The sequence below is a fragment of the Nannospalax galili genome, unplaced genomic scaffold, assembly GCF_000622305.1.
Source record: "Nannospalax galili isolate Female #2095 unplaced genomic scaffold, S.galili_v1.0 scaffold185, whole genome shotgun sequence".
In the NCBI taxonomy this organism is placed as follows: Eukaryota; Metazoa; Chordata; class Mammalia; order Rodentia; family Spalacidae; genus Nannospalax; species Nannospalax galili.
This window is the reverse complement of record NW_008355474.1, coordinates 1,911,569-1,937,139: the sequence shown is the minus strand read 5'-3', so window position 1 is coordinate 1,937,139 and position 25,571 is coordinate 1,911,569. Positions and strand designations below refer to the sequence as shown.

The 25,571-nt window shown below is 47.6% G+C and overlaps 2 protein-coding genes and 1 non-coding gene across 7 annotated transcripts in view; 2 read left to right on the top strand and 1 right to left on the bottom strand.

Annotated features, from left to right (window-relative positions):
* Fanci (FA complementation group I) overlaps nt 1–6,784 on the top strand; it is a 101,933-nt gene extending 95,149 nt beyond the window's left edge. For all 3 annotated transcript variants that reach the window (XM_008852825.2, XM_029555966.1, XM_029555965.1), the window contains exons 35-38: nt 3,117–3,185; nt 5,149–5,244; nt 5,529–5,636; nt 6,545–6,784. In XM_008852825.2, the coding sequence (XP_008851047.1) occupies nt 3,117–3,185; nt 5,149–5,244; nt 5,529–5,636; nt 6,545–6,607 (336 nt within the window). In that variant the 3' untranslated portion in view covers nt 6,608–6,784. The remainder of the gene's footprint in view (nt 1–3,116; nt 3,186–5,148; nt 5,245–5,528; nt 5,637–6,544) is intronic.
* Nucleotides 6,468–24,043, bottom strand: Polg (DNA polymerase gamma, catalytic subunit). 3 transcript variants are annotated; one of them, XM_008852827.2, is made up of 23 exons: nt 23,912–24,043; nt 22,427–23,197; nt 19,491–19,686; nt 18,160–18,324; nt 17,925–18,071; nt 17,703–17,782; nt 16,317–16,499; nt 16,076–16,224; nt 15,828–15,954; nt 14,706–14,933; nt 13,500–13,620; nt 13,123–13,200; nt 12,704–12,811; nt 12,030–12,190; nt 11,288–11,341; nt 11,073–11,190; nt 10,478–10,613; nt 10,131–10,377; nt 8,761–8,883; nt 8,466–8,634; nt 8,064–8,272; nt 7,440–7,600; nt 6,468–6,962 (listed from the first exon to the last, which is right to left on the bottom strand). In XM_008852827.2, the coding sequence occupies exons 2-23, from the start codon at nt 23,035–23,037 to the stop codon at nt 6,904–6,906; spliced, it is 3,630 nt and encodes a 1,209-aa protein (XP_008851049.1). In that variant the 5' UTR covers nt 23,038–23,197; nt 23,912–24,043; the 3' UTR covers nt 6,468–6,903. The 3 variants fall into 3 exon arrangements, with proteins under 3 accessions (XP_008851049.1, XP_029411827.1, XP_029411828.1); XM_029555967.1 differs by lacking the exons at nt 8,761–8,883; nt 23,912–24,043 and having other exon boundaries at nt 22,427–23,075; XM_029555968.1 differs by lacking the exons at nt 14,706–14,933; nt 23,912–24,043 and having other exon boundaries at nt 22,427–23,075.
* A 232-nt stretch (nt 24,044–24,275) lies between these two features.
* On the top strand, nt 24,276–24,348 carry Trnar-ucg. Its single transcript has one exon. It is a non-coding gene; the product is annotated as a tRNA-Arg (tRNA).
* The last annotated feature ends 1,223 nt before the right edge of the window (nt 24,349–25,571 follow it).

Below are 25,571 nucleotides of genomic sequence, written 5' to 3'. Positions count from 1 at the left end.
CCTGGAACTGGCTATGTAGACCAGGCTGACCTAGATCCAGCAGTCTTTAAAGGTGTGTGCCATCATGTGCTGCAGCAGCAGGAGATCTTGCCATACCAAAGAAACCACTCTCAGAGAAAACAAGCATTTGATATGCTTGTGTTTGGAGTACAAAAGGAGCAAGGATGCTTTTACTCATTTTTGGATACCTGAAAGTGCATGTATTAGGCATCCTTCAGAATGTGAAGCATGGAGAAGGCTGAGGTCAAGTGCAGCACACCATGTGTACAATCAGCAACACCATGAGGAGGAGGGATATGGGTTTGTTTGGTCATTTTCCCAGATCACTTTTCTAATCTGTAGGTTCTCAGAGCTTGGAGAAATTTTAATTTTTATGTGAGTACCATTCTTTGAAATGTTTTCCATAGGATATATTCCTCCACTCCTAAATTGTGGTTTTGAGTTCCCATCTTTTCAGTTTTTGAGACTCCCTATGTAGTATAGGCTGGCCTCCAACTTGAGATCTTCCTCAGCTCGCTGCTGGGATTACAGGCATGCTAACAAATCCAGCTTCTCTATCGTTCTAAATGATGCATATTGTGGCCATACAGATTTCACAAAGTGTACTACAGAAACTCAAAACATTTTGTCTCCACAAGAGGATCCCGGGAGGAATAGTCATATCATGTTACTGATCTTAAGATTCCTGTTGTCCATTAGCATATTAAAGGTTCTGAAACTTCCAGCGGTATCTAATAGTTCTTTTCAAACCTATTCAAACTGGGAGGCAGGGGTAGGCTGATCCCTGAGTTTGAAGCTAGCATGGTCTACATAGCAAGTTATAGGCCAGCTAGGGCTGAATAGTGGGGCCCTGTCTTAAAAACTCAAAAACTTCTTTTGGGGGGGTCTTTTTGAGAGAAGGTCTCCCTGTAGCCCCAGCTGTCCTGGAACTCACTCTGTAGACCAGGCTGGTTTTCACTGCTTACCATCAAGGTCGAAGGCAGTGTGAGAAAGGGGACTCAAAGAGGTCAGCTCTGAAAGATGTGGCAAATGCAACTTCTATTTCTACAAAAGAGCTCCAGTTAATGGAACCATGAGCTCTTGCTCAGGATCACTAGGTACATCTCACAGAGACAAAAACATTTGGGCTGAATGTATAGCCACCTGATTTTGCCTCCCTAGTGCTGGGATTAAAGGCGTGTGCCACCATGCCCAGTCCAATCAAAAACTTTTAAGTGACCTTATTACTGGGCAGAATAATGCTCTAGAGTATAACTTGGAAACACTGCTGTAAGGCCTTATTTACCATCTTTGTTATAATCCAAGTCCTTTATTAGACCAGCTACTATTTAGTGAGCCCTTATGTCAGCTTTCATCCTCACTCTGTATTTGGGAGGTTAACTGAATGGCCAAGAACAGACAACTAATTAAAGCCAGACCTAAGAGTACTCCAGCTAGTTTGTTTCTACAACAGGGGCCAGCAAATATTCTGTAAAGGGCCAAATAGTAAATGTTTTAGGCTTTATGGGCTATATAGTACATATAGTCTATTGTCCCTCTCAGCTCTTTTGTTGTAACATAAAAACATGGAGTACATAAGCGTATGTGGTTTATGTTCCCTTGAAGTTTTATTCAACAGGTAATAGACTGGGCACATCACATATGTCAACCCCTGCTCTAGAACCATGTGCTACTTGTTGCCTAGGAACTATATTGGTAGTTATTTTTCCTAAAATTATACGAGGACCCATTTCATGTATGCCCTGGGGACTTCCCCTTTCCCTGTTGATACTTATCTTAGTGCTTTACTGGCAAATCAGCTAGCTTGCAGGCAATTTTCTATTCTTTTTTTTAAAGTAGTGGTAGGAATCAAATCCAGGGCCTTGTGCACACTGAACAGGTGCTCTTCCACTGAGCTATACATTCAGCCCAAATGTTTTTGTCTCTGTGAGATGTACCTAGTGATCCTGAGCAAGAGCTCATGGTTCCATTAACTGGAGCTCTTTTGTAGAAATAGAAGTTGCATTTGCCACATCTTTCAGAGCTGACCTCTTTGAGTCCCCTTTCTCACACTGCCTTTGACCTTGATGGTAAGCAGTGAAAACCAGTGCTCCAAAACCCTTAGCATTTTTCTCAGAACTGTGCACATCCGAGGATATTTCTGGCTCTAATTTTTGTCTTGTTATTGTTTGGGTTTTCCTGGCTCTTAAGTTTTAGTCACTAGGAATGGGCAGTGGACAGTCCGTCTCAACAGGGTGCCATACCTTGGACACAAACATCCAGAAAGATGGCTTACTTCCCACATGGTCAAGTGAAATCTGTGGCTGCATTTCTTCCTCTCCTTCCCCTAATGGGGCCTCACCCTCTACCCTAACCTTCCAGGGCCAAAAACAGACCTTGTCATACCAGCTCTCCAGAATTTAGTTTTACTTTTCCCAAAACATGGCATGAGGATCACCTGCCTGCATCACATGGCTTCACTCATAGTTTATCTGAATTTTCTGGTTGCTATTTTTATTCTCTTGCTTTGGAGCATGGAACTTTTCCCTTTGAGATGAAAGCGTCTTGTTTGATATTCTGCACACATGGGTGGTTTTTCCATCTCTCCTTGCTTAAGTTTCTGTCTTTTGCCTTGTTAGTATTCTTCTCATTCTTTTCTCTCCAGGAGCTCTTTTTACCTAATAATCTACAACTCAGGGAAGTCTCCTTATAACATTTTACACACTCCTCAAGCATGGTACCTACATTCCACATGAGATACATCTGGTGATTGCTTCAGAGGGTGACTGCAGGCCCCAGCATGGCCTCTTTTAGTTAGTTGGCTGCTCAGCAGAAAATTCCTGTTCCTACTACCTTGACAGTCTCCATTTGAACTATTTTAGCTGTATGTACCTCACCAATCAGTCCCTTGGCTGGCCTAGAATAATGGTTCTCCTGCCCTCAAATTCCATATATCTCCAAAAGCAGTAGAGTGTATGCCTTCCAATGAGAGACAGACGTTTGAGGGTTATAAAGTTCTGGAATTCAATCCTGTTCATTCCAGACCTATAACCATGGTCTGTTTTAATTACTTAGGTAAATTGTCAATAGCTTGCTGGCTACAGAAAAATCTTGAGAGAATGTTTCTATTTCTTTAGAATAAGAGGAGTAACAACCCAAAGTCCACAGAGAAGGAAAAGGAGAAAGCTACTGTTGGCCCAACCATGGTAAGTAACTTCCTCAAGTTCCAGTTGATGATCAGTTGTTGCTGGACATTAAGATTATTTTTAAGAAAAGTAGGAGTGTAAAAGGTTATTCCCTAAAGGAGCTATAAGAATTGGTGAGTGTGTATAAGCCTGGCGTGGTGGCACACGCCTTTAATCCCAGCACTTGGGAGGCAGAGGCAGGCAGATCTTTGTGAGTTCAAGGCCAGCCTGGTCTACATAGTGAGTTCCAGGACAGCTGGGGCTACAGGGAGACCCTGTCTCAAAAAGACCAAAAAAAAAAAGAATTGGTGAGTGTGGGAAAGGGGCAAAAGCTACTATATTTTAGGAAATACGGATGTAACAATCCCTCTTTTAGGATATAGAATTTGTGAAGGCCTAAGTACAAGTTGATCCTCACAACACTGTTTATTAAAGGGAAATAACAAAGATCCAGAGACCAGTTAAATATGTTATAGTACATACTATACTGGAAAATACTGGGCAGATATTCTGAATGTTCAGCTAGAGAGTTTTCCTAAGATCATATTTTTAGTTTTTAAAAGGGAGGGAAGAAGGTACGCCTATAATTCCAGAATTTGGGAGGATGAAGAGTAGGAAAGCCATGAGCTACACAGTAAAATGTTGCCTCAAGAAAAAAAAAAAGCATGTGCTATCTTCATTTATGGGTTTGAAAAATAAACATACCTTTCTAACCATTTGGAAGGATCTACAATTTACAATTCAAATTGAGGAAAGAGATACTAGATCCCAGCAATGCAAATTCATGTGCCAGTGGGCTCCTTGTTTTAAGAATGTAAACTGGAAGGCTGGGAATGGTGGTAACACACCTTTAATCCCAGCAGTCTGGAGGCAGAGGTAGCAGGTGGATCTCTGTGAGTTCAAGGCCAGCCAGGGTACATAGCATGACCCTATTTCAAAAAAAAAAAAAAGAAATAAAACACCCAGTTGGAAAGGCAACTAAATTTCTGCAGATAGTTGTGCCCTCAGCTGATCTAGTACACTAGGTAAGCTTAGGAAATATTAGCGTGATGATACTTATGAATTTTATTGTTATGTGTATGGGTGTCCTGCATGTATATAAATGTACCCATGTGTGCAATGCCCACAGAAGCCAGAAGAGGGTGTTGGATCCCCTGGAACTAGTGTTACCCATGGTTGTAAGCTGCCATGTAGGTGCTGGGAACCAAACCTGGGTCCTCAGCAAGGGCAACCAGTACTCTTAACTGCTGAGCCATCTCTCCAAGTCCCATTATTTAAAAATTCTTAATGGAAAGCTGCTGCGTAATCTGGTGGCAGTTGGATCCTTTGAGATTAAACTGCCAAACCTTTTTATTTTTTAATATACTTTATTTTTATGTGTATGTGTATTGCCTACATGTATGTGAGCGCACCCATGTTGTGCAGTGCCACAAAGGTCAGAAGAGGGCATTGCATTCCCCTGGAACTGGAGTTAAGGACAGTTCATAGCTGCTATGTGGGTGCTGGGAATGGAACCCCCGTCCTCTATAAAGTGCTCTTAACCACTGAGCCATCTCTCCAGCCCCACAAATTTTAGATTATTGATATGTAAATAAAACTGTATTTGGTTGGAAGATAAATTAGCATGTATAGTTCTGCTAATGACAACTCTACATAAAAATTTCAAACTGAACTAGCCAGACGTGGTGGCACACACCTTTATCCAGTTCTCTAGAGGAAAAAGCAGGTGAATCTCTTGAGATTGAGGCCAGCCTAGTCTACATAGTGAGTTCCAGGCCAGCTGAGGCTACAAGGAGACCCTGTCTAAAAGTAAAAACAATTGAATTTAGTTTGGGCACACCTTTAATCCCAGCACTTGGGGAGGCAAAAGCAGATAGATCACTGTGAGTTAGGGGCCAGCCAGGACTACATGGTGAGACTTGGTCTCAAAAAACAAACAGCAATTGAACTTGAAATTTAAATTCTGTGTTCTTTCTGCCCTTAGGCCAAAGTTCTTCGAGAAACCAAGCCAATCCCCAATCTCATTTTTGCCATTGAACAGTATGAAAAATTTCTTATCCAGCTATCTAAAAAGTCCAAGGTAAAAATATTAGCATTTCCATTTACTGCTGAAGGGCCTGGCAAACCAAGGGAAGACAGTTACAGAGAGCAAAAGGTGACCTACAATCTGATCATTTCTTTGCCATTTCTGATCTGGTGACCTGAATCCAGATCATGTAGGAAACATGGGAAAGCAGGTCAGGTGAGTATATGCCTACTATTGGAACTGAAAGGTTTGTCAGGTACATACTAGAAGTGTTTAATGCTGACCCAAAAGGACCTGAGTTAAGAAACTCCTTTGCTTACAAGCCTGTCTTGTCACAGGTGAACTTGATGCAGTACATGAAGCTCAGTACCTCACGAGACTTCAAGATCAAAGGCAACATCCTGGACATGGTTCTTCAAGAGGATAGGGAGGATGAAACCGAAGAGGTCAGTACCTACTTCTTCCAGAACAGCAAGTCCTGTCCCCAATTGGTGGCTGCTTTTCTAACAAGCCCATGTGGGAGTAGCCAGATTAGCAAAAGGGCAGCAACCAGCAATTCAGGCTAAAAGGTGGTAGGCAAAGATGATAGCCTAAGGACTCAAGAGTTTTCAACTTTAAACAAAAAGTCAGGTGTGGAAATTCACATCTATAATCCTAGCGCTGAAGAGGCTAGGTCAGGGGGAGCACCTTGAGTTTAAGGCCAGCCTGGGCTACATAGAGCCTAGCTCAGAAAAACATCTAAACATAATCCTATAGCGCTATCCAGACTTGTATATATTTTTGGTATGTTTCTAGGAAGACAGTGGCAACGAAACTATCTCTTCCTAGGTCATTTCCTTTTGAACCATTAGGCAACTAGTTCCAGCATTCTGGGTAGCTTTTACTACCCTTGAGGTAGGCCCACTCTGAACCTTAGGGAGACTTTCCATTGTATTACTGAGCCCAACATTTCCTTGCCTTTAGCACTTAAAAGTTTTCATCTTGTTTTGTGGAAGACAGTAGCCTACACCCCTTTCAAAACTGGAAGTTTATGTAAAATAATTTGAATTTTAGAAATTTTGATCCTGAATTCTAGCTCCTTAGCATTTGAGCTTAGAAAGGTCATTACATAGCATTATGATGCTTGAAGTTCTTTGTCACCTTGTTCTAATATATAACAAAAGTCCAAACAGGAGTCAGAGTCCCTGCTACTCTACTCAGGGTACAGAGCTCCAAGAGCTTCTGGGAGTACAGAGGGGGAAAACATGACTAATACAGGCTTTAATGAGAAGATAAAGGACTTTTAGGTGTTTGTTTTTATTTCCACTGCCTTAGAGCAGGTTTCTTATAGTAGAGCTTTACTCTCTCCTTCTAGGACACTGCACCAGCACACACAGGACAGGACAGAGAACCAGCCAAGAAGAAAAGAAAAAAATGAAATGCCTGAGTTAAAGTGACCTTTGGGGCATCTGCTTCCTTTGTGCCCAACAGTGCCCCTTCCCCTACAGCCTGCACCAATGTTGGCATCCTGGTTCTGAACCCACTGAACTGTGCCTTCACTGAGAAGGAATCTTCTTGGCAGGTCCTGCCACTGAAAAGGGTCTACCTTAGGCATGCCCTTTTGCAAAAAGCACATATGAAAGCCTGAGTTTGGGAACCTGCACTGCTCCGATGAAGCTCCACAGGAGCAAATACAGAGAGAGCCTCCAGGCAGAGCTAGGGTCCAGGCTGGCTTCATTTTTCCAAAGAGCCTTTGGTGAGTTCAATTATCTGGTAAATATCCAGTGCTTCACCTGAAAGACAGTGAAAATTGGTTAGGATACCGCCACAAAAACTGACTGAGAGAACTCTGAGAATCTGAAACTAAAATGTTATGGTCAAAAGAATGGTGGGAGAGATGCGGACAACTGGCAGGAATGGCAGTTTGTCTTAGATATATATTTTAATAGAGAGCAAGTATTCTGATCCACTATTTGGTATTTTCAGCAGAGTTCATCTAAGAATGCACTTTGACTTACACAATAAAGCATTTCTGGTGTGGTTGAAAATTGGGCAAGTATACATGGAATATTTGAAGTTTCATGTCATTTACTATGAACCACTTTCTACAAACAGCTCCCTTTGTGATTTGAACATTAAGTTTATAAGGTAGCTTAGGTCTAAATAGCCTAAAATATGGTATAAGTCAAGAGTGGACTTCTTCCGGGGGCCCCAAGGTTCTAACCCACCTCTAGTCCTGTGCATATGAGGAACAATGAGATTGTACTCACCCTGGGGAATCCCGTATCTCCTTTCCATCCCAGTTGGGTTAGAAGGAGTTTTACAATCCATGGTCACTTCCTTCCTGAGGCACTGGTCAATATCTACTGCACTGAAAAAGGCGACTGACTGGGGCAGATCATTCAGACCCAGCTTGTAGGCAAACATACACCTGAAAGAGACCCAATCTCCACTCACAGTCGTGCCCTACTGTGAACAGTCTCCTTACTCCAGGAGGCTTCCCCAGCACCAATTACCAATTCACTTAGCAAAGCCATTAGTGGAGGTCAAGAGGCCTCCATGTTCAGCCTAACACCTGCTGAGACACTGAAATGCAGTTAGGAACTCAACACACTTTTTGAGTTTGGTATACTTTATTGGTAGTAAAAAATTATTTTCAATTATTGTGCCCATATATGAGACAAATGTAGACTTTTAAACAGAACCTCCTCCCTCTTTTTAAAAGCTGAAGTCTACCTCATGGCACATGCCTTTGGTTCTGGCATTTGGGAGACAGGGGGATCTCTTGAGATCAAGGTCAGCCTTAGCAAGTACCAGGCCAGCTGGGGCTACAGGGAGATCCTGTCTCAAATAAAACTAAGAGATAAAACAGTCTCTCCCAAGGCTCCACATACCTGGTCAGGAGGTTGGTGATCTGTAGAGCCAAAGCAGCACGGTATCGGTCCTCCTCCCGAACCAGATATCGGACCTCATCATGTATGCTGATGCAGAAGCGTCCATTGATAGCAAATTCCTCAAACAGCCACTTCATAGCCACAAGCATGAGGTGTAAATAGTCCACTGCAGAGCTCTGCACCACCCAGTTCACACGGCTGGTCATAAACTGAGGACAGGTGGACAAGGGTAAGGGGCTTTACCACACATCAGTTAGCTCTAAAGAGCAAGGGGTGGTCTAGGAGCCTCAGAAGCAGCTCTATTTAGCAAACTAGCCCCACTTGCCAAATTAGTAAGGGCTATGAGGAGCAGCCCTGTGCTCCAAGCCCCTTTTTCAGCATACTCCAAGGGTAACAAAATACCTCTCCCTGGACAGCCGAGGGTTCCAAGGCTCGACTGATGCAGCAGCCCAGCACTGGGGTGCGTGGCATGTCAGACATGGCAATGCTCTCCAACTTGTTAAACATTTCTGATTCTGTGCCCCCCGTCCATGCTCGTTCGGCAACTACCTCCCACTTCTTCCAGCGTGACCTAGGAACAGAAACAATGGGGGCAAGCTTTATTTTTCAGCGTCTCAGAGCTAAAAACCACACTGTCCCAGTTCTCCTGGGATCAGCCAACACCAGTCCCTCCATCTTGAACACAGAAGGTTCTCACTTCCTTGAAGCTTCTCTCTGGATCTTTCGCAGATCCTGTAGGGAAATCCACCCATCTTCAGTCCTATCCACAGGGAGGTCCAACTGTCTCACCAGCCATTCACCCTCATCAGATAGGCGATACCTACAGGTAATGGCACCATGTCATTCTCATAAAATGGCCTCCTCTGTAGCACATCCACCTCATTCAGTTTCCCAAAAAGCCTCTCCCCGAAGGCTTTACTTTGGCACAGAGAACTGGCCTGGAGGGGCCGAATAGCTTGCTAAGATAAGTCATGCTGCTAGGAAGGAGCCCAGCACAGACAGGAACTCAGGGTTTGAGTCCTGAAAGTCCCCAAAGCCTGGGCTATATTATGGTAGCCCAATAAAGTACAGACTCCATCCAATATAAGCCATTGCTGATCACACAGTCCTAATGCTTGGGATATCAAACTACCCAATGATCAACAGCAGCCTTTTGTTAACATAAGATTGGGGTATGGGGTGAAAGTACGGTGCTGCACTGTGAGGGGGAGAAGGCACCTGGAGATGCAGAAAACAAAATAGCCAAGCCCAGCTTCCTAACTCCTACTATCCCAGATTCTTACCTTCAAACATCACCAGGTTTGTCCCCTAAGGGCTCCAGAGCTATGTCACCTATAGAAAGGAGCATCAGAGCTTCCCTATAATCTAGGTCTGCAGTCCAAACTACTCTGTGATGCCTTTAATGACTTCTAGAGCCAAGGGCAGTACTCATCACTGCCCTTCCACCAGCACACACTGCCAAAGGCATGAGTGCCACCAAGGAACTGGCCAGCCACCTGCTCTGAACATTCAACTCCCAGTCACCATTATGTTCTTTATCAGTTACTCAACTTTGTCTTTCACAAAATGAGTTTCCACAGTGAGACAGCTATCTAAATAGAGACACTGCAGAGTATACTTAAAGAAGCTGTCAATGTACCCTTACCACTCCTCTCTCGTACTTGAGCACACCAGAGCCTCAGAAGGCCCCAAGCAGCAGGCAGCACTACCAGAGGAAACAGATCAGAGAGCTGGACTAGTAAACTTTGTCAAAGACTTTCTCCTATGGCAGGACCAGCCTACACAGTCCTATTCTGTCAGACCATCTCTGCTCTCTTGCTCCAATAGGCATGCACACAAAAGCCCTAAGCTACTGTTGATGTTACGTAATTACAAATATGGATGACTCCTTGATAACAATATACCCCCAAGTACAGTGAGCTCTAAGTATAATACAAATCTTACAACTCCCAAACTATCCTGTAGCTAGGTCACAGGTTTAGAAGGAGAGTTCTCACGTGACAGTAAGAAATGGGGGGGAAAAAAAAAAAAGGAACACTAAAGTATGGATGCTAAAGTGATCCTCACCGGCGGAGACCTTTGGTGACGGCATACATCTGCTGGGCCTTCTCAGCTGCCTCCTGCCTTGTGAGCCGGTGATTAAACTGCATCAGCAGACGCTCGGCAAAGGACTGCCCAGCTCCATAAATCCGGCCATAGTTGAAGACTTTAGCATGCTCTCGGCTGATGCCTACTGTTGTGGCTGTCTTGCTGTGTAAATCGGTGCCCCTGCTCTTCCTGCCCTGTAGTGTCATCCAACCAAAAGCTGTGCAGCCTGGAAAACAATGGAGCAGCTCATAAACACTTGGCCCAGCCACTTGGGCTCTGAGGGGCTAGGCCATCTCATCCCTGCCCCAGCCACAGATCCTACTTACCATGCATGCCAGCAAAGTGGGCATCTCCAAGTACAGCTGCAATCCACAGCTCCTGTGAATCCACATCAGCACCCACAAGGACATAGCCAGGTGGGGCCTGCACCATTGCTTTCAACTCACTGCCTACCCGGTCAGGCTGTAGGAAGAGTGAGTGAGTTCAGACCTACATGGAGCCCAAGGAGACAGCTACTCTGGGTTCTGAGAGTTAAAACTACTGAGGCCTTTGCTTAGCAAAAGGCTTTAGAGAATGCCACATAACACTGCTTAAAATGCTATGTTCAGAGATGGCCACCTATCAGCAGTAGACTGGTAAATGAAGAAACCCTACTGTATGCCAGGCCCTTACCTACATAACCGCTTCTAAATTTCATGATAGCTGTGGCTATTATACCTGGCATTGTCTAGCCAGCGGCAGGCACCCAAAACACTTGCTAAAGGAATAGTTGACATGAAGCCAAATTTGAACTAGAGCCCTGCCTGGCTCAGACTTTAGTTTCCTTCTCCTCTCTTGCTAAACCCCCAAAGGTCCTCTGCAATCCTAGTTTCTAGAGATCAAAAAGGAAGAACAAAGGACAAGAACATAGAGGATATATACCCGAGCGTTGCTGGCAGTGAGCCACGTGGGCTCCACAGCTCTGCGGGTGATGGTGCCAGCAGTTACCACCTGGGGCAAAATGGCACCATAACGGCCTTCCTCATCAAAGTCAGGATGCCTGGGATCGGGAGAAGCAGAGAGAAGTACCAGCAGTTTGCTCTGGTCCTAAGACCCACGCCATTGTTTTATTCACACCACCATCCAGTAAGCTATACCTGGTCACAGCACGGGGCAGAGATGACTTGGGGAGCCACACTACCATCTGGGAGCTGAGGAGACAAACAGGCTGAAACACAGCCATAGTGAGCAGAATCCACCCCAACCCTGCTGTCACCAGCACTTATACATGCTTAACTTCAGAGATGCTGTGTCCCTTTGAGGCCTGGCATCAACATTCTTCTCACTAACTTGACTCAGCATGGGCTCTGGCTCAGCCAAAGCCTGGACTCTACAGAAGGATCTAGGAAGTGGCCAAGCCTCCAGGGCAGCATATGCCTCTTTTCTCCTGCCACCACTGCTTCCTTGCACCCCCTTACAAGAGGCTTGTGGCCATAACCACTTTGGAAGTGACCTTCAAGATGAATTCATTTGCCCCTGCAGGTTAAGACTCAGCTCTCAGTCCCCAACAGAGGTTATAGACAACCAGCCCTCCAAAGTCCTTAGCCACATTTGTGGCCCTAGCAGGTAAAATAAGATTCAATGAGAGCTGGGAGGACCATCAAAGTCCTATAACACCACTCCACATAAACAAGGAAACTGAAGCTGGAGAGAGAGAGCCATGCCCAAGGTACATGGAACCAGGACAAACCACTAGGCCTCTAGACCACAGCTAGGTTACCTCTCTGGGGTAGCACAGGCAGAGTGTGGGGTATCAGGATAGAACAGGAGGAAAGGCGTTCCAAGACTGCAGATACCTGTAGGTATAGACAGGCCTCCTGCTCCCCCACTATGGCCCACCTGATACGTTTATGAGCATTTCTCCAAAACGAAATCATTTTGTTGATTTCCAAGGCACGAGGTCCACTGGCACCTCCTGGGCCAGCCTGTAGGGTGCCATCCTCCATCTTGGGCAGGAAGTCTTTGGCAAAGGGGCTGCCCACATTGTAGTTGTTACCATCCTGGAGAGAACAAAAAACAAAGGGTTGGAGGCAGGTGGCAGGGCACCAGATAGGGAACTGATATGGTATTGGGCCTTTTCCCAACAGAGCCCAGAATCTCAAACAGTCCAGGGAAATTCCCAAGATTAAGATCTCACAGATACGTACATGTGCGCATGTGTACATACACACACACACACACACACACACACACACACAGAGAGAGAGAGAGAGAGAGAGAGAGAGAGAAAGAGAGAGAGAGAGAATCAGACACAAGCAAACCTAGCTCCAATTAGTCAACACACTTACCAGGTGTCAGATACAGTGCTAGACACTTGATACAGGCTTCATGTCAGTCAATCCCACCAGGATACCCCTCACCATTCAATTTTCAGAAAAGCAAATCATACTCTGGTCTAATACTGTCTTTCCCACAAAAAGAAATGTCCTGGTCTGAGTCACCCCGGAGACCTACTTAATGAGTCTTAACCATAGTGAGAACATGACGGGGCAGGCACAAACCACAACATATACCTTGTGAGGCAGCTTGAAAAACCAGCATCCAGGAATATCCACATCATTGTAAGGTCCATTGCCATGGTGATACGTAGGCTGGCTGGTTTGGGGGCCACAAGCAACAGGCTGTGGGGGCCACACACCCAGATCAGGCCCTGTTCTAGCACCTGCATTCAGCAAGGGCCAAGGGGTGGGGGTGGGGGTGTAGGAAAAGGGCCTGAAACTGTAAGCAGGCAAGCTAGGAAGTAACAGGAAGTCCATATGTCACAGACTTCCTCCTTGGTCTCCCAACATGTGTGGGACTAAAAGGGGAGCAGGGCAGTGTCTCCAAACCCTCCAAGACCTAGGGAACTCTGCTAGGAAATAACTATGAGGGCAAGAAGAAACCCCAGTTGCCCAATACCCACCCAGAGAACCCAAACAGGTACCCTGCTCACCAGGGCTAGGGGTTGACCTGGCACTGAGTTCTCCATCTTGGACTCGGCCGCCAAGTCTAAACTGCCCAGTTCTTCTACCTACATGGGTCCAACAACCAAAGGTGTTAAGAGGCAGGCAGTTGAAAGCCTGAATCCACCAGCTCTTCCCTACAGAGTACCAAACCAGACCAGTCTGGGATGAGCAACCAGTGGCAGCTTCTACCCAAAAGGCTGACCCTTTCCTTTTTTTCTTTGAGACAGGGTCTCCCTATAGCCCCAGATGGCCTGGAACTCACAGAGATCCTCCTGCCTCTGCCTCCTGAGTGCTGGGATTAAAGGGAAGCACCACCACAAGAGATTCCTCCACCCAATAGCTCAGCTTCAGAGCTAGTCCTTACCGTTTGCCAAATGGCACTACTGTCAGTGAGCAAGAATTCCTCAGCCAGGACTGTCTCCTGGGTCTCCAGTTGCTGCTTTCCCTGTTCAAGACAGTGCTTCCTATACAAGGACTCAATAGCTCTGGGAGAGAAAATAACTGATTACTGGATGCCTGCTCAGGCACTGGGGCTTTCCACAGATCCCTTTATTTAGTTTTTACCATCAGCTCTGAGGCAGAAGCAGGCATCAATTTCCCCAACTCTTAGACTGAGAATAAACTCAAATGACCTACACACTGATGGCAGTTTGGGGTTTGATACCTAGTCTGACTCAAATCTCTATGCTACAAAGCTGCCTTGAGAGTTCTGGGAGCAAGGCAGAGGGAAGTCAGGACTGAAGGCCCCACGGCAGGGCTGGCTCCTACCCACTCACCCATGTATAGGCTCAAAGGAGCAAGGCCTAGCTCACTGCCTTCCACCTAACTGAAAGTGACTCTGGCTGCCCTGTGAAGCCAAGACCCTAGCCCACTTCAAATGCCCTGATTTCTCTGTAACACTTGTCTGTCAAAAATGTCAAAAGCTCATAGTTTGTGGCCTCAAACAGGCTAATTAACTTCTCTAGGCTCTTGTCAATTAAAAAATGTAGCTACCAGGCTTGGCAGGACACTTGCCTTATTATGCATGAAGCCCAGAGCTCAATCTCCAGCACCATAAACAAATTTAAAAAATGTAAAGTCACTTGTGGTAGTACACAGCTATCATCACAGTAGTTGGGAAGCTGACTCGAGATTACCTTGAATTTGAGGCCAGCCTGGGCTATAGAATGAATTCCAGGAAAACCTAGGCTATAAAGACCCTGTAATACCTCATGGGGCTGTTCAGAGAGCAAGTGAGATTTGTACTGCCTGCAGATATAGTGCCTGCAAATAATGTGCACTCAAATTATATTTCAAGAAAAAGCATCAGCCTTCCCCCCCCTCCTAGGCCACAACCAAGTCTTCCCTCTCCATGTTTCTATGAAGGCAGTTGTACTGCTAGGCCCAGGAGCACAGTCTTAATCTTCCCCACTGATACCAAGGCCCTGAGGCCCAGGGGGTCAGGGAAACCATGGAAAAAAGAACTAGAACCCAGACTCCTAGACCCAAGCTCTTCCTACCAGACTGAGCTGACTTTGATTTTCCTAGCAAGGGCATGGGGGTCCCTAGGTCCCTGGAGCCTGAGCCTTACCTGTAGGGGAAGGCTACCCCAGATGACTCCAGGATGGTACCCTCAGCCAGGTTATCCCGCCGCCCAGGCACCAGATAACCCCAACCATGAGACTCTGAGTAGTGCAGAGGGAAACCATCCCAAGTAAGCGCCATGAGCTTGGGGGTGACCCGCATCTGCAGGCTAAGGAGGCTGGGGCCTGGAGTCCATGCAGGGTCATCTAGCCGAGGGCAGAGCTTCCGGTACCACCTACTCCCCATCAAGGAAAAAAAAAACAAAAAAAGAAAAACACTATCACATTAGGAAGGGAAGGAAGTACTCTCTACTATCAAGTACTTCACCCACCTTCCAAGGCCCTCTGCATTTTCTGGTGACTCAGACCTATAAGTTTCAACCCCTTCCTTTGGGAGACTTTGGTTAGGACCTATACAGAATCTCCTAGAATAATTCAAATATCCCCAAAGGCAAGACCTGTCCGCCTCATTGGAGTAGTCATAACTCTGGACAGACATTCTCCAGTCCAGAGCTAAGCTCCTTTCCAAGTCCCACTGTAGCTTCTCAGTAGAAGGAGCAAATCTTCCCTCCTTCCCATCAGACCTATAGACACAAGTCCTATGGGCTTTGTCTCTCACAGACTGTTCACCAGGATCAAGACCAATGTGAGACTAGCAACACACCCAGGGCATGTGTATCCAGGGTTATGCAAGTATAAAGCAGCTACCCTACTGGTCACTCTGGCTACCCTTTTTCTCATCCTTTCCTTGGGGAAAGTGATTTCATCAAGGAAGCCTCCCCTGATTTCTCCAGGCACTCAGAACTGCCTTGAAACTGTGCACACTAAGTCTCATTCCATGTCAACTGCACTGACTGGTCTGCACACTTGCTTCCCCTAGGAAGGGAAGAGATGTGCAACTGCCATGGCAGTGTACAGCAGGTGTTCAATGACTGTGCTAAATGAGCACTGTGCTGAACAATGTCCAGAAAGCCAATGAGGTCAAAGTGAATACAAATGAGCAGACTCAGAAGATGGGAGTCAATGTATAGCAACCCAGGTGTACACTGCTTCCATGCTGGGGTCCAGACAAGAGGTGTTCTAAGGATAGTGCAAGGCAGCTTCTGGATGTCAGAGGGAACAGAGATTACCCAGGATGTCCAGGAAGGTGCTGGGGCCGCTTAGGCAGGAGGTCTGTGGTATTCTTCAGCTGCTGCAAGCAGGTACGGGCCATGATGTCTTGTTGAAGCTCCTCTTCCTCACTGGGCGGTCCAGGGTCTGTTGTAGGGTGAGGAGTTTAGGACCAGAAGGGACATGCAGAGCTGAAAGACTATAGCAACCCCTTCCAATGGACCATCCCAGAGACCATCCTACCCCACCTCCTATTCAAGCTTCATACCTTCCTGATCCATGAGATTCCCATGAGGCCCAGCTCCCTTAATGAGCAATTTGCTAGATGAGGCTGACTTCTTCTTCACTTTTGTCTTTTTCTGCTTAAACTCCTGCAGGTCCCACTCTAGGTCCCAGAGCCATGGGTCTTCTTTGTACCTGCAGAGTCAGTCCACCAGGTTGGGGTTAGGGCTGAATCAAAGGCCAGGCCTTCTGCCTGCCTGTCCCCTGCCCGCCTGAGACCTGGCTACCTCTCTCCTGAGACCAGCTGGCAGGCATCATTGGCCAGATCCATCAATGACTTCTTCATCTCCCGCTGGAGCTCCTCATAAGTGCTCTGTGCCTCCGCCAGATAACGCTCCCAGTTCTGGTTAACAGGCAGGTAGGATACACCCATCTCCAACATACCTGCTAGAGTCACTGGGTGGGGGCACCTTGGGGACAGAGACCAAAGAGTGCCATAAATGACCACAGGAGACAAGGCTTAGGCCCAATTCCTGAGACAATCTGGCAAGTTCAACCCAACCAGCTGTGTGGCACGGTTCTGATATCAGAGATTTCAACCAGGCTCTGTACTACCCAACCCTGCATCACCTCGCTTCTCTGAGCCTCAATTCCTTTACCTGTGACATGGAAGTAACATCCCTTCCTCAGGGATAATATGAGAACGAAGGACAACAAAAGAAAGAATGAGGGCTACTGAGTGACTCTGCGTAGGCACTGTGCTAACAACCCCATACATAACAATGATCACGTATAGATATGGACCTCACAACTGGGGAGCAAAGTATACTCCGTGCATTTTAAAAATTTTATTTATTTGGGCTGAAGAGATGGCTCAGCAGTTAAGAGCAAAAACTGCTCTTGCAGAGGACCTGTGTTCGATTCCAAGCACCCACATGACAGCTCACAACTGTCTGTAACTCCAATACTAGGGGATCCGACACCCTCTTCTGACCTCTGTGGGCACTGCATGACACAGGTGCACTTACACATATGCAAGCAATACACTCCTACACATAAAAAAAATTAAAAATTAAATTAAAAAATAATTTAATTATTTATATGTATTTTATGTGTAGGAGTGTTTTGCCTGCATGTATGTAAGTGCACCCATGTTGTGCAATACCCATGGAGGCTAGAAGAGGTCTTCGGATCCCCTGGAACCGAAGTCACAGAAGGTTATTAGCTGCTATGTGGGTGCTAGGAACTGAACCCACATCCTCTGCAAGAGCAGCCAGTGTTCTCAACCACTAAGCCATCTTTCCAGCCCCCAGTGCATGTTTCTTGATGAAGACTGAGGCTCAGAGAAACCAAATCATTTGTTCAAAGTCAATGAGAATACATAAGCCAAAGTTTGAGCCAGGTCTAAATAACACTCATGACTGACATCATCATCAAACTGACTAAAAAACTTCAACAAGAAATTGGGACCATGCACAGCAAACAAACCCAGAGTCCAGGGCCCACATGGATACCACTGGACAGAGGGGCTCCATTCTTTCAGCCTACAAGAGCAAAGTGACCAGTCTGAAGACGAATCAGCCACATCTTATTACAATGCACTTGGGTACCAGGACCTGCTTACCCCATCCCCCCCCCCCCCCCCCCCCCCGCGTTCCATCTGGCTCCCTCACCTCTCCAAGAAGAGTGGCAGTTGCTGCTGGAAAACCTCATAGGTGGCCCACACATCCCGGGCACAATACTGCATCAGATCCTAGTACAAGGTGAAAGGAAGGTGCTGGGTGGGAAGGTTAGGGAGCAGCTACCCACTGCCAGACTTAGCAGCTGTATTTCCCCAAGTTCAGCTGCAGATCAGTCACAGCACATGGTGCTGGAGCTCTTTGCCAACACTATACCTGGAAGTTCTCCCGGATGTCCCTCATGCTGCCCTTGATGAACAGTTCTCGAGGCTCCTTTTCTAAGGGAGGTCCCCCCACATACAGGCCGTGCACGTCTGCCAGATTATTGGCACTGCTGATATCCATCCAGTCCCAAGATGAAATCTGAGGGACCAAAGGCAGGTCAGATTGGCCTTAGGCCCAGCAGGATCCTAAGCATCCCTGCTCCTGGCAGTCCCAAGTACATTCTCACCACTGAGCCATTGGCTTTCCTCTGTGACTTCTTGCCTCGCTGTGTAGAGTGCTGGGCCTTGTGTTTGCCCTGCTTGGCTGCCATCCACAGACTGCGTTGGAAGCTGCTCAGCCCTGAGATGGCCATGTGCATGCTCATGGTATCCAGAAAGCGCATTCGGGAGCCCTGAGGGAGGGGCAGGAGAGGAGTAGCTGCAACAGAGAGGCTAGCTGGCCAGTGCTTTAGTGGTGTCAAGCCCAGTCCCACTCAGCTCCTCACATAGCCTCTGCTCCCACACAGTCTCTAACAACAAGAAAAACAAAAACAAAAAAAACAAACAAAAAAACCCACAAGCTCCATGCTTGCCCTTAACCTATAATTCCTAGCAAACTTTGAAGGTACAGGCCCAGCTCAATCCCAATACACAAGTACTTCCTAGCTTCTAGCAACAACTCCAGGCAACTCTGGATATAGAGTGGCCTAAACAAAACCTTCAGAACTATGGGCCTGCCCACTGGCCCTGACCCTACCATTTAAAAGCTGTAGCCCCTGGCAAGTCAGCAAGGCTCTTTGAGCCTTAGCACCCTATATGCCAGGATAAGGGTGCTGCTAAGGGTACTCTCCCCACCCCTGCCCTTCACATTGGGCTGCTGTGAAAATGCAATGAAAAAGCATTTTTTAAAAAATTTTATTTTTATTTTATGTGTATGAGTGTATTTCCTGCATGTATACAAGTGCACCCATGTCATGCAATGCTGTGAGGTCAGAAGAGGGCATCAGATCCCCTAGAACTGGAATTACGGACAGCTGTTAGCTGCTGTGTGAGTGCTGGGAATCGAACTCGGGTCCTCTTAACCAGGGAGCCATCTCTCCAGCCCCATGTAAGAGCATTTTCATAAATTAAGAATTATCATTACCACACGACAGGCAGTGCTGAGTGTTTGATATGTGTTATTCAAATTCTAAAAGCCTTTGAAGGAGCTTCTATTAACTCTTTTTACAGAAAAAGAAACTGAGGGTTAGAGATGTTAAGGAGTTTCACATTGCCCATCAGTAGTTGAGGCAGGATATGGCCCAGGCTGTGGCTCAGAGCCCCCAAAGGCCTAAACTTTAAAATGCCATACAGAGATAAGAGCCATTTTACTCTGAGACAACTCGAGCACTGTTTCAGATGTGTCCTAGAAGCAGAACAGTTGAGCAGAGACCAGGCAGGGCTGGTCAACAGTAGTCCCTGTGGATACTATAAAGAGGGGGTTTAGAAACCGGCCAAGAAAACAGTGCCTTCCCTAGCAAAAGAGAATAGAGTTCTTTGCCTACCTTGAGCCAGAGCCTGCCACTCCCACAAACCTTACCTGAGTCAGATACTGCTCCCTGATATGGGCTCGATCAAAGCAAACGTTGTGCCCCACCACTAACTGTTCCTGCCAATCCCGCTGGGTAGACTTGCTGGTACTAGCAGGGACCTCCAGGGGGATGAGGTCAGCCGGCGACAGCTGGCTGGTCCAAGAGTAACGCTCTTCCACCAGCCGCCGGCTGCACCAGGAATACCTGAGGGAGGCGAGAGGCAGGCAGGTTTACTACAAGGATTAGATTTCTGTTCTATACCACCCACTGCACACCTGCCACCACATGCTAGGTCCCCAAGGTGCTCCCCACTCTCACAGAGGTCAGGGAGGGGAGAGGGATAACAAAGCTTCTTTACTGCTAAACTCCCATGAATAAAAAGAGCTAAGTGCTACAGTACTGGGTGCCATGTGCAGGAAGATGTGCGGGCCAGCCCCTTAAGGTATTTATTGGGCCCAAGGCTGAGTCTGCACCTGGCTCTGATGCATTTTACGAACAGACCAACCCCCTGTGTCTTTAAGTACAAAACAGCTACTATTCAAAGTGCTACTAAAGGAGGCAGATGATAATAATAGAACCCAAAGTATAGGTTTTTTTTAATTGAAAGTAGTAAAAAATAAAAAAATGACAAATGCTGCACACATGTATAGGGTGAATCATCTGATGGATGCAAAGATTCTGAAGGACAGAGAGCGTATCATGCACCTTATAGAAGCAACTACCCTCAGTGAGAGACCAGGGAGAGTGCCAGAATGAGAAAATGTATGCACATGTGTCAAGGTGGGGGTAGAAGAGACAGAATGAGTGCCGTTTGTTGGGGGCCTGATAGACTTAGAAAAAGGCTAGTCTGCTTAAGACTGAAAGGCAAAGTGTAGGGAAGGCCCACTGATGAAAAGCCTGCTACAAGCCACACATTGTTCCAAAAGGCTGGGCCACCTATGTGGCCAGCAAGGAAGGGGTTCTCTGCAGCCTTTAGGGAAGAGAGGAGTGATCTGCCTCAAGACTTTCAAATACCACAAAACTAGCTAGTTTTAAATCTAGCAAAATCCCCTAGTCCACACTGGGGACTATATAAGGTACTCAAGTTGAAATGCTTCCTCTCTTAAAAAAGCCCTTAAAAACAACTCAGAAGAAAAAGTTCAAGAATGCTAAGTACTTGAAGCTGTGACGATGGCATGGACTTCAGATAACAAAAGCCATTAACTGGTCTCTAGATACAGGCTTGCAGTTGTGCATGCAGACATCTTGTTTTAATCTTGTGAGTAAAAAGAAAAAGAAAAAAAAGAAAAAAGAGAAAGACAGACAAAATATAAGATGAGCTGGAACCCATACTACAGTTTTCCTGTGACTCTCAAATAAATGCCAAAGGCCTGGGTGATATCCCTTAAGACAGATGACCAAAACCCTTTAGAAAGCTGCCCTGAGGGGGAGCTGAGGGCTGTCCACAGCTTCTACCCAACTCCTGTAAGCTGTGAGCTGGTCAGGTAACTGATGTTACATGGCCATGTGGCAGAGGCATGCCAGGCTAAATGTGGACTGCTACGGGGCACCATCTGCTTCCCAACCCACCCACTATAGACTACTAGGAGAAAAGTCTCAGCATAAACCCAGGCCTGAGCAACGGCTTCTGCCATCAGGCAAACTGAGCAGTGCCCCGAGGACCAATGGCAAGAATGGAATGAGATTGAGGGCAGAATGGCACGAAAAGAGAGGCTGATAAGAAGGAAGAAGAAAGGGGACTTGAATTAGCCAAAAATGACCAATCGACCAAAAAAAAAAAAAAAAAAAAAAAAAAAAAAAAAACCCAGGGGGCGCTGGTTCCCTTTTTCTTTTCACCCACCAAACCCTCTTTCCTTCTGTGAACACCTACATACAAGTGACATTTGCTCATACAGACATACACTCATGCACATAAATCGACAAAAAAAAAAAAAAAACAAACAAACAAAAAAAAAACCTCAGGGTCGCTGGTTTCCTATTTCCTTTCAGCCACCAAAGCCTACTTTATCTTTTCAAATGACGGCTGGTATTCCCTTTGACTCTGACCATTAAGTTACAAAATAAGCACTGTGGTTCTTATTATAACTGGAACTAAATAAATGCAAAATCATCTAGTTTTGCTCTTTTCAGCCATTTAATGCCTACCTTATCTATTTAGCCATGCTTTCACCATTTTCAACTGCATATATAACATTTCGCAGCTTTCTTTACAAAGATGTAGCTTCCAATAGGAATAAAGACACTGCCAACTTTTTTGCTGGCCATGCCTGAAAGCATTAAGGTTGTAAATAGTATTTTAATCCTGGAACGAAGAATAAAAAAGGGGAGAAACAGTACTGCCATCATTGCTTGAAAAAGAAACTTGGATAGCACTTAGAAAGTTATCTAAAAAGAAAAGAGACTGGATATACCTGTTTGGGACCAAAATGCCTGCTTTTGAGGAGTAGTATTTCTCAGCTGAGGACGGTTAAGGGCAAGCCTCCTCCAGGGGGCATTTCGAAAGGTTGGACAGGCTTTGGCTTGGTGTTTATGCAAGACCCTGGGGATGCTGAACATCTTAAACTGCCTGAGATAGTCCCACCAGGAGGGGCTTCCTCCTGCCCAAAATAACCAACAGCATTCCCAAAACCAAACACTGCTCAAATGACTTTCAGACTAACTTCTCACGAAGGTGCTAGAGGGCAGGAATAGAGGCACCAATTCATGGTCATCTTAAATGGTTTCCCAGTATGTCTCAAGCACAACACTGTGATTTTCTGCATGGCCCCTGGCATATGCTTGGTGTTGTCTACTGCCTGTATCTTCCCACCAGTGAGCCCCACAGCAGCAGTCCTTAAATTAGCACCCAGTACATAGCAGGAGCTCAGAAAATGTTCACTGAGTCAAACCGTTAAGCCAGGTCCCCTACAGGTGCTAAAGTCCCCTGTTCCTAACTCCTACTTACCAGGCCGAGGGGGATATGGCCACCGCCAATGTGGGGCAGGTTCCCTCTGCCAAGCAGACCTCCACGTCGAACACCAGGGCCTGCTCCTCGGGGATGGCCACGGGTTCGGCCTCCCCCTCGGGGCCGTAGCGGGTCCAGCCCTCCGCCCAGGCCCAGCTCTGGGGCTGGGGCGGCAGCTGGGCCTGCAATAACGAGTTGGCCGCCTCCAGGTAAGGCAGGCTCTGCTTCTGGGCCAGGAGGCGGAAGTGCTGGTCCAGGTTGTCCCCGTAGAGCCGGGGCAGGCGCAGCTCCACGTCTGGCAAGGGCGTGGCCGGCTGCCCCCAGAGCCCGTGCTTCTGTAGGTGCTGGACGCTGCGTTGCACCGCGGCCTCGTCGGGCATCTCCCCTCCGTGCCCGAAGATTTGCTCGTGCAGCCCTCTCGAGAGCATCTGGATGTGCAATGGGTTGTGCCGCTGCTGCCCGCCCTCTGAGGATGGCACTTGCGGATGCTGCATCTGCCCGTCGCTGGGGGCGGGGACGAGGACGGAGCTGGAGACCCAGCGTCCTGTTGCTGGGACTGGCCCTGAGCCGACGGTGGCGCTGGCCACCTTCTTCCAGAGCAGACGGCTCATGGTTGGTGCAGGGCGCCCCCCGCTGTGACTCGGGACACTGGGCCTTGGGCTCCAGCTTGGCTGCTTTTATCGGCTGAACGTCTTGGAGAGAGACACGTCCTGTCTCAGTGTTCCTGTCAGTGAAATGGGCCTCACCATGCCTGCCTGCCTCCTACAAATCCTAAGGGAGACAGATGATAAAACGTTATTTATATGTGCCAGGTACTGTACAGCTACCGTTCATTAAACATTTACTGGTGCCAAGCATCTTTTGCACTTTATCTCGAAAGGCCCAAAGCGATGTTGGTTTTCTGTTAAGCCTCCAACGACCCTGGGAAACGGCAATCCCTAACAGAGGACCCGGCCGCACCGGCGCAGCAGTGAACTTGGGGAAGCAGCGGGCGATTCTGAAGTAGGGAGACGCGGGGCTGGACTAGGGTTCTGGTTTTCCAGCTGTGTGACCTTGCGCAAGCTCTGCAGGCCCCAACCTCCTACTCGATAAGTAGGATTCCGGGGTCTACCGGTCACCGAGAACTTCTGTTTGAGTGACAGAGGGCGCACACGTCCCGCGGCCCTGACCCGGCGGCAGATGGCAGCTGCCACTACAAGGGCCGCAGCCGGAGGGCCTAGCGCCCGGCTTCGAAGCCACCGGGTGAACCGCTGTCCCGGGACTCCCACCCACACCCGGGTTGCAGCCCGAGGGGGTCCCTGCAGGGAGGTCGGCGGTCGCCCCCACACGCCGGGCCACCGGGTCGTCAGCCTGCAGCAGACGGCGCGCAGTGCGTCCTGGGACCGGCCGCCGCCCTTCTCCGGGCCTCGCTCCCAGACTGGAGAGGAAGCGGCCGTGCAGCCGCCGCTCCGCGACTGGCCTCCCCCTGCCGAACCCGCAGGAAACCTCGGTCGGCCCGGCGCTTCCCGGTCTGCGGCAGCCCACAGCCCTGACAGAGACGCGGCGTCCCCTCCGCGCGGCCTATGCAGCCTCCGGGTGGCGTATGGCCCTGCTGGCAGCAGCAACTTCCCGTCTGCGCTATCTGGGTCCCGCGGCTACCCGAGAGGCAGGCGGGAGACTCCCAGAGTGGCCAATAAGAAGGCCGTCAATGGGGCGGTCGGCCCGCGGGGGTGGAAGAGGGACTTCCGGGTGGGTGCTCCCTAGAAGCCAAGTTCCGATCTCCCCTCTGGAAATAGCAGATGGATCAGTCCCGAGTCAGTAGGCTTTCGCTTTGACTGTTTAAGCGAAGCAAAAGAACACTGCTGTTGGCGGCCGCGTGGCCTAATGGATAAGGCGTCTGACTTCGGATCAGAAGATTGCAGGTTCGAGTCCTGCCGCGGTCGGAGGAGGATCGGTCCTTCCCTTTTCATCACTTTTGAGAACAATTTCTTCACTAAAATCTCGAATGATCTGAGCGAATAACCCCGCGCCACGCCCACTGCATCCGTGGGCAAAGGCTCTCCCACGTGTTTCTCGTGGAGTTCTCATTTCTAAAGCGTAGCAGCGGTGGACCGCAGTGGCTGGGCACGAAGCTGAGCCCAGAGACCACTTCTAGCTAGCCCCATGCTACTCCTGTCATCCAGGGCAATGTTGATTGCTCAGATCGTTGCTATCGTTGACCCGGGTTGATTGTGCTCACCCGGCGCAGCCATCCCGCTCCGGGCGCAGCTGTTGCGCATCCACCTTCGCAGGTCTCCACGTCCATCACCTGTTGCTCCAGGTGATTTTGCGGTCAGCACCTAGTGGTTGGTAAACTGTAAACTATTATGCAGAATAAGGCCCGTGTGAAAAGCAGGAACCTGGAAATCCGGGATGGCGATCGGAGTCCGAAGCCCCATTACGAGGAAAGGAAGAATCTGTGGTATTTGAGACAGACTAGGGGGTCACACAGCTGATTATGGACAAAATTTGGGTCTCGGAAAGGCAGCCCACCTTGCAGCCAGTGTTTTTACTAGCGCACTGTGAACTGAATTCAGGCGGTTTTTTAGTAGGTGCTGATGTGACCCTACTTGCTCCAGCCACCAGGGGGACAGAAAAGCCTGAGCCAAGACCCCTTCATACGGATCCTTTTTTTTTTTTTCTTGCTTTTCCTTTTCTTTCCGTTCTTCTTTCTTTTTTTCTTTTTTCTTGAGACAACATTTCACCCTGTATGTAACCCAAGCTGGCTTGAAACTCACTATGTAACTATATAGCCAAGGCTAACCCTCCTTCCTGGGATTACAGGCGATTACAAACTGCTTCCTTTTTTATTCAAATTGAAGTATTTTTATTCACTTTTCTAGATGAATTTAATATACACAAAGTGGTTTTTGTTGTTTGTACAGTTTTGTTTTGTTTCTTGAGACAGGGTGTCCCTGTAGCCCCAGCTGGCCTGAAACTTGATATGTAGGCCAGGTTGGTCTTGATTTCACAGATATATACTTGCCTCTGCCTTCCAGGAGTGGGGATTAAAAGCATGCTTCACCAGGCTGAACCTCAGTTGACATTTTCATAAAATGTGAAGGAGAGGCTCTTAAACCAAAGAGTCCTTGAGTGGGGGAAACAACTTGATTTTTATTTCTTCTTA

What these genes read in the sequence shown, in the direction of transcription:
- Polg (XM_008852827.2), bottom strand. Translation starts at nt 23,037, where the DNA reads ATGAGCCGTCTGCTCTGGAAGAAGGTGGCCAGCGCCACCGTCGGCTCA. An exon ending in GGGAGCAGTATCTGACTCAG is followed by an intron (nt 18,325 to 19,490) that starts GTAAGGTTTGTG and finishes CCCCTCCCTCAG; the next exon opens with GGCTCCCGAATGCGCTTTCT. An exon ending in ACATCCGGGAGAACTTCCAG is followed by an intron (nt 17,783 to 17,924) that starts GTATAGTGTTGG and finishes ACCTTGTACTAG; the next exon opens with GATCTGATGCAGTATTGTGC.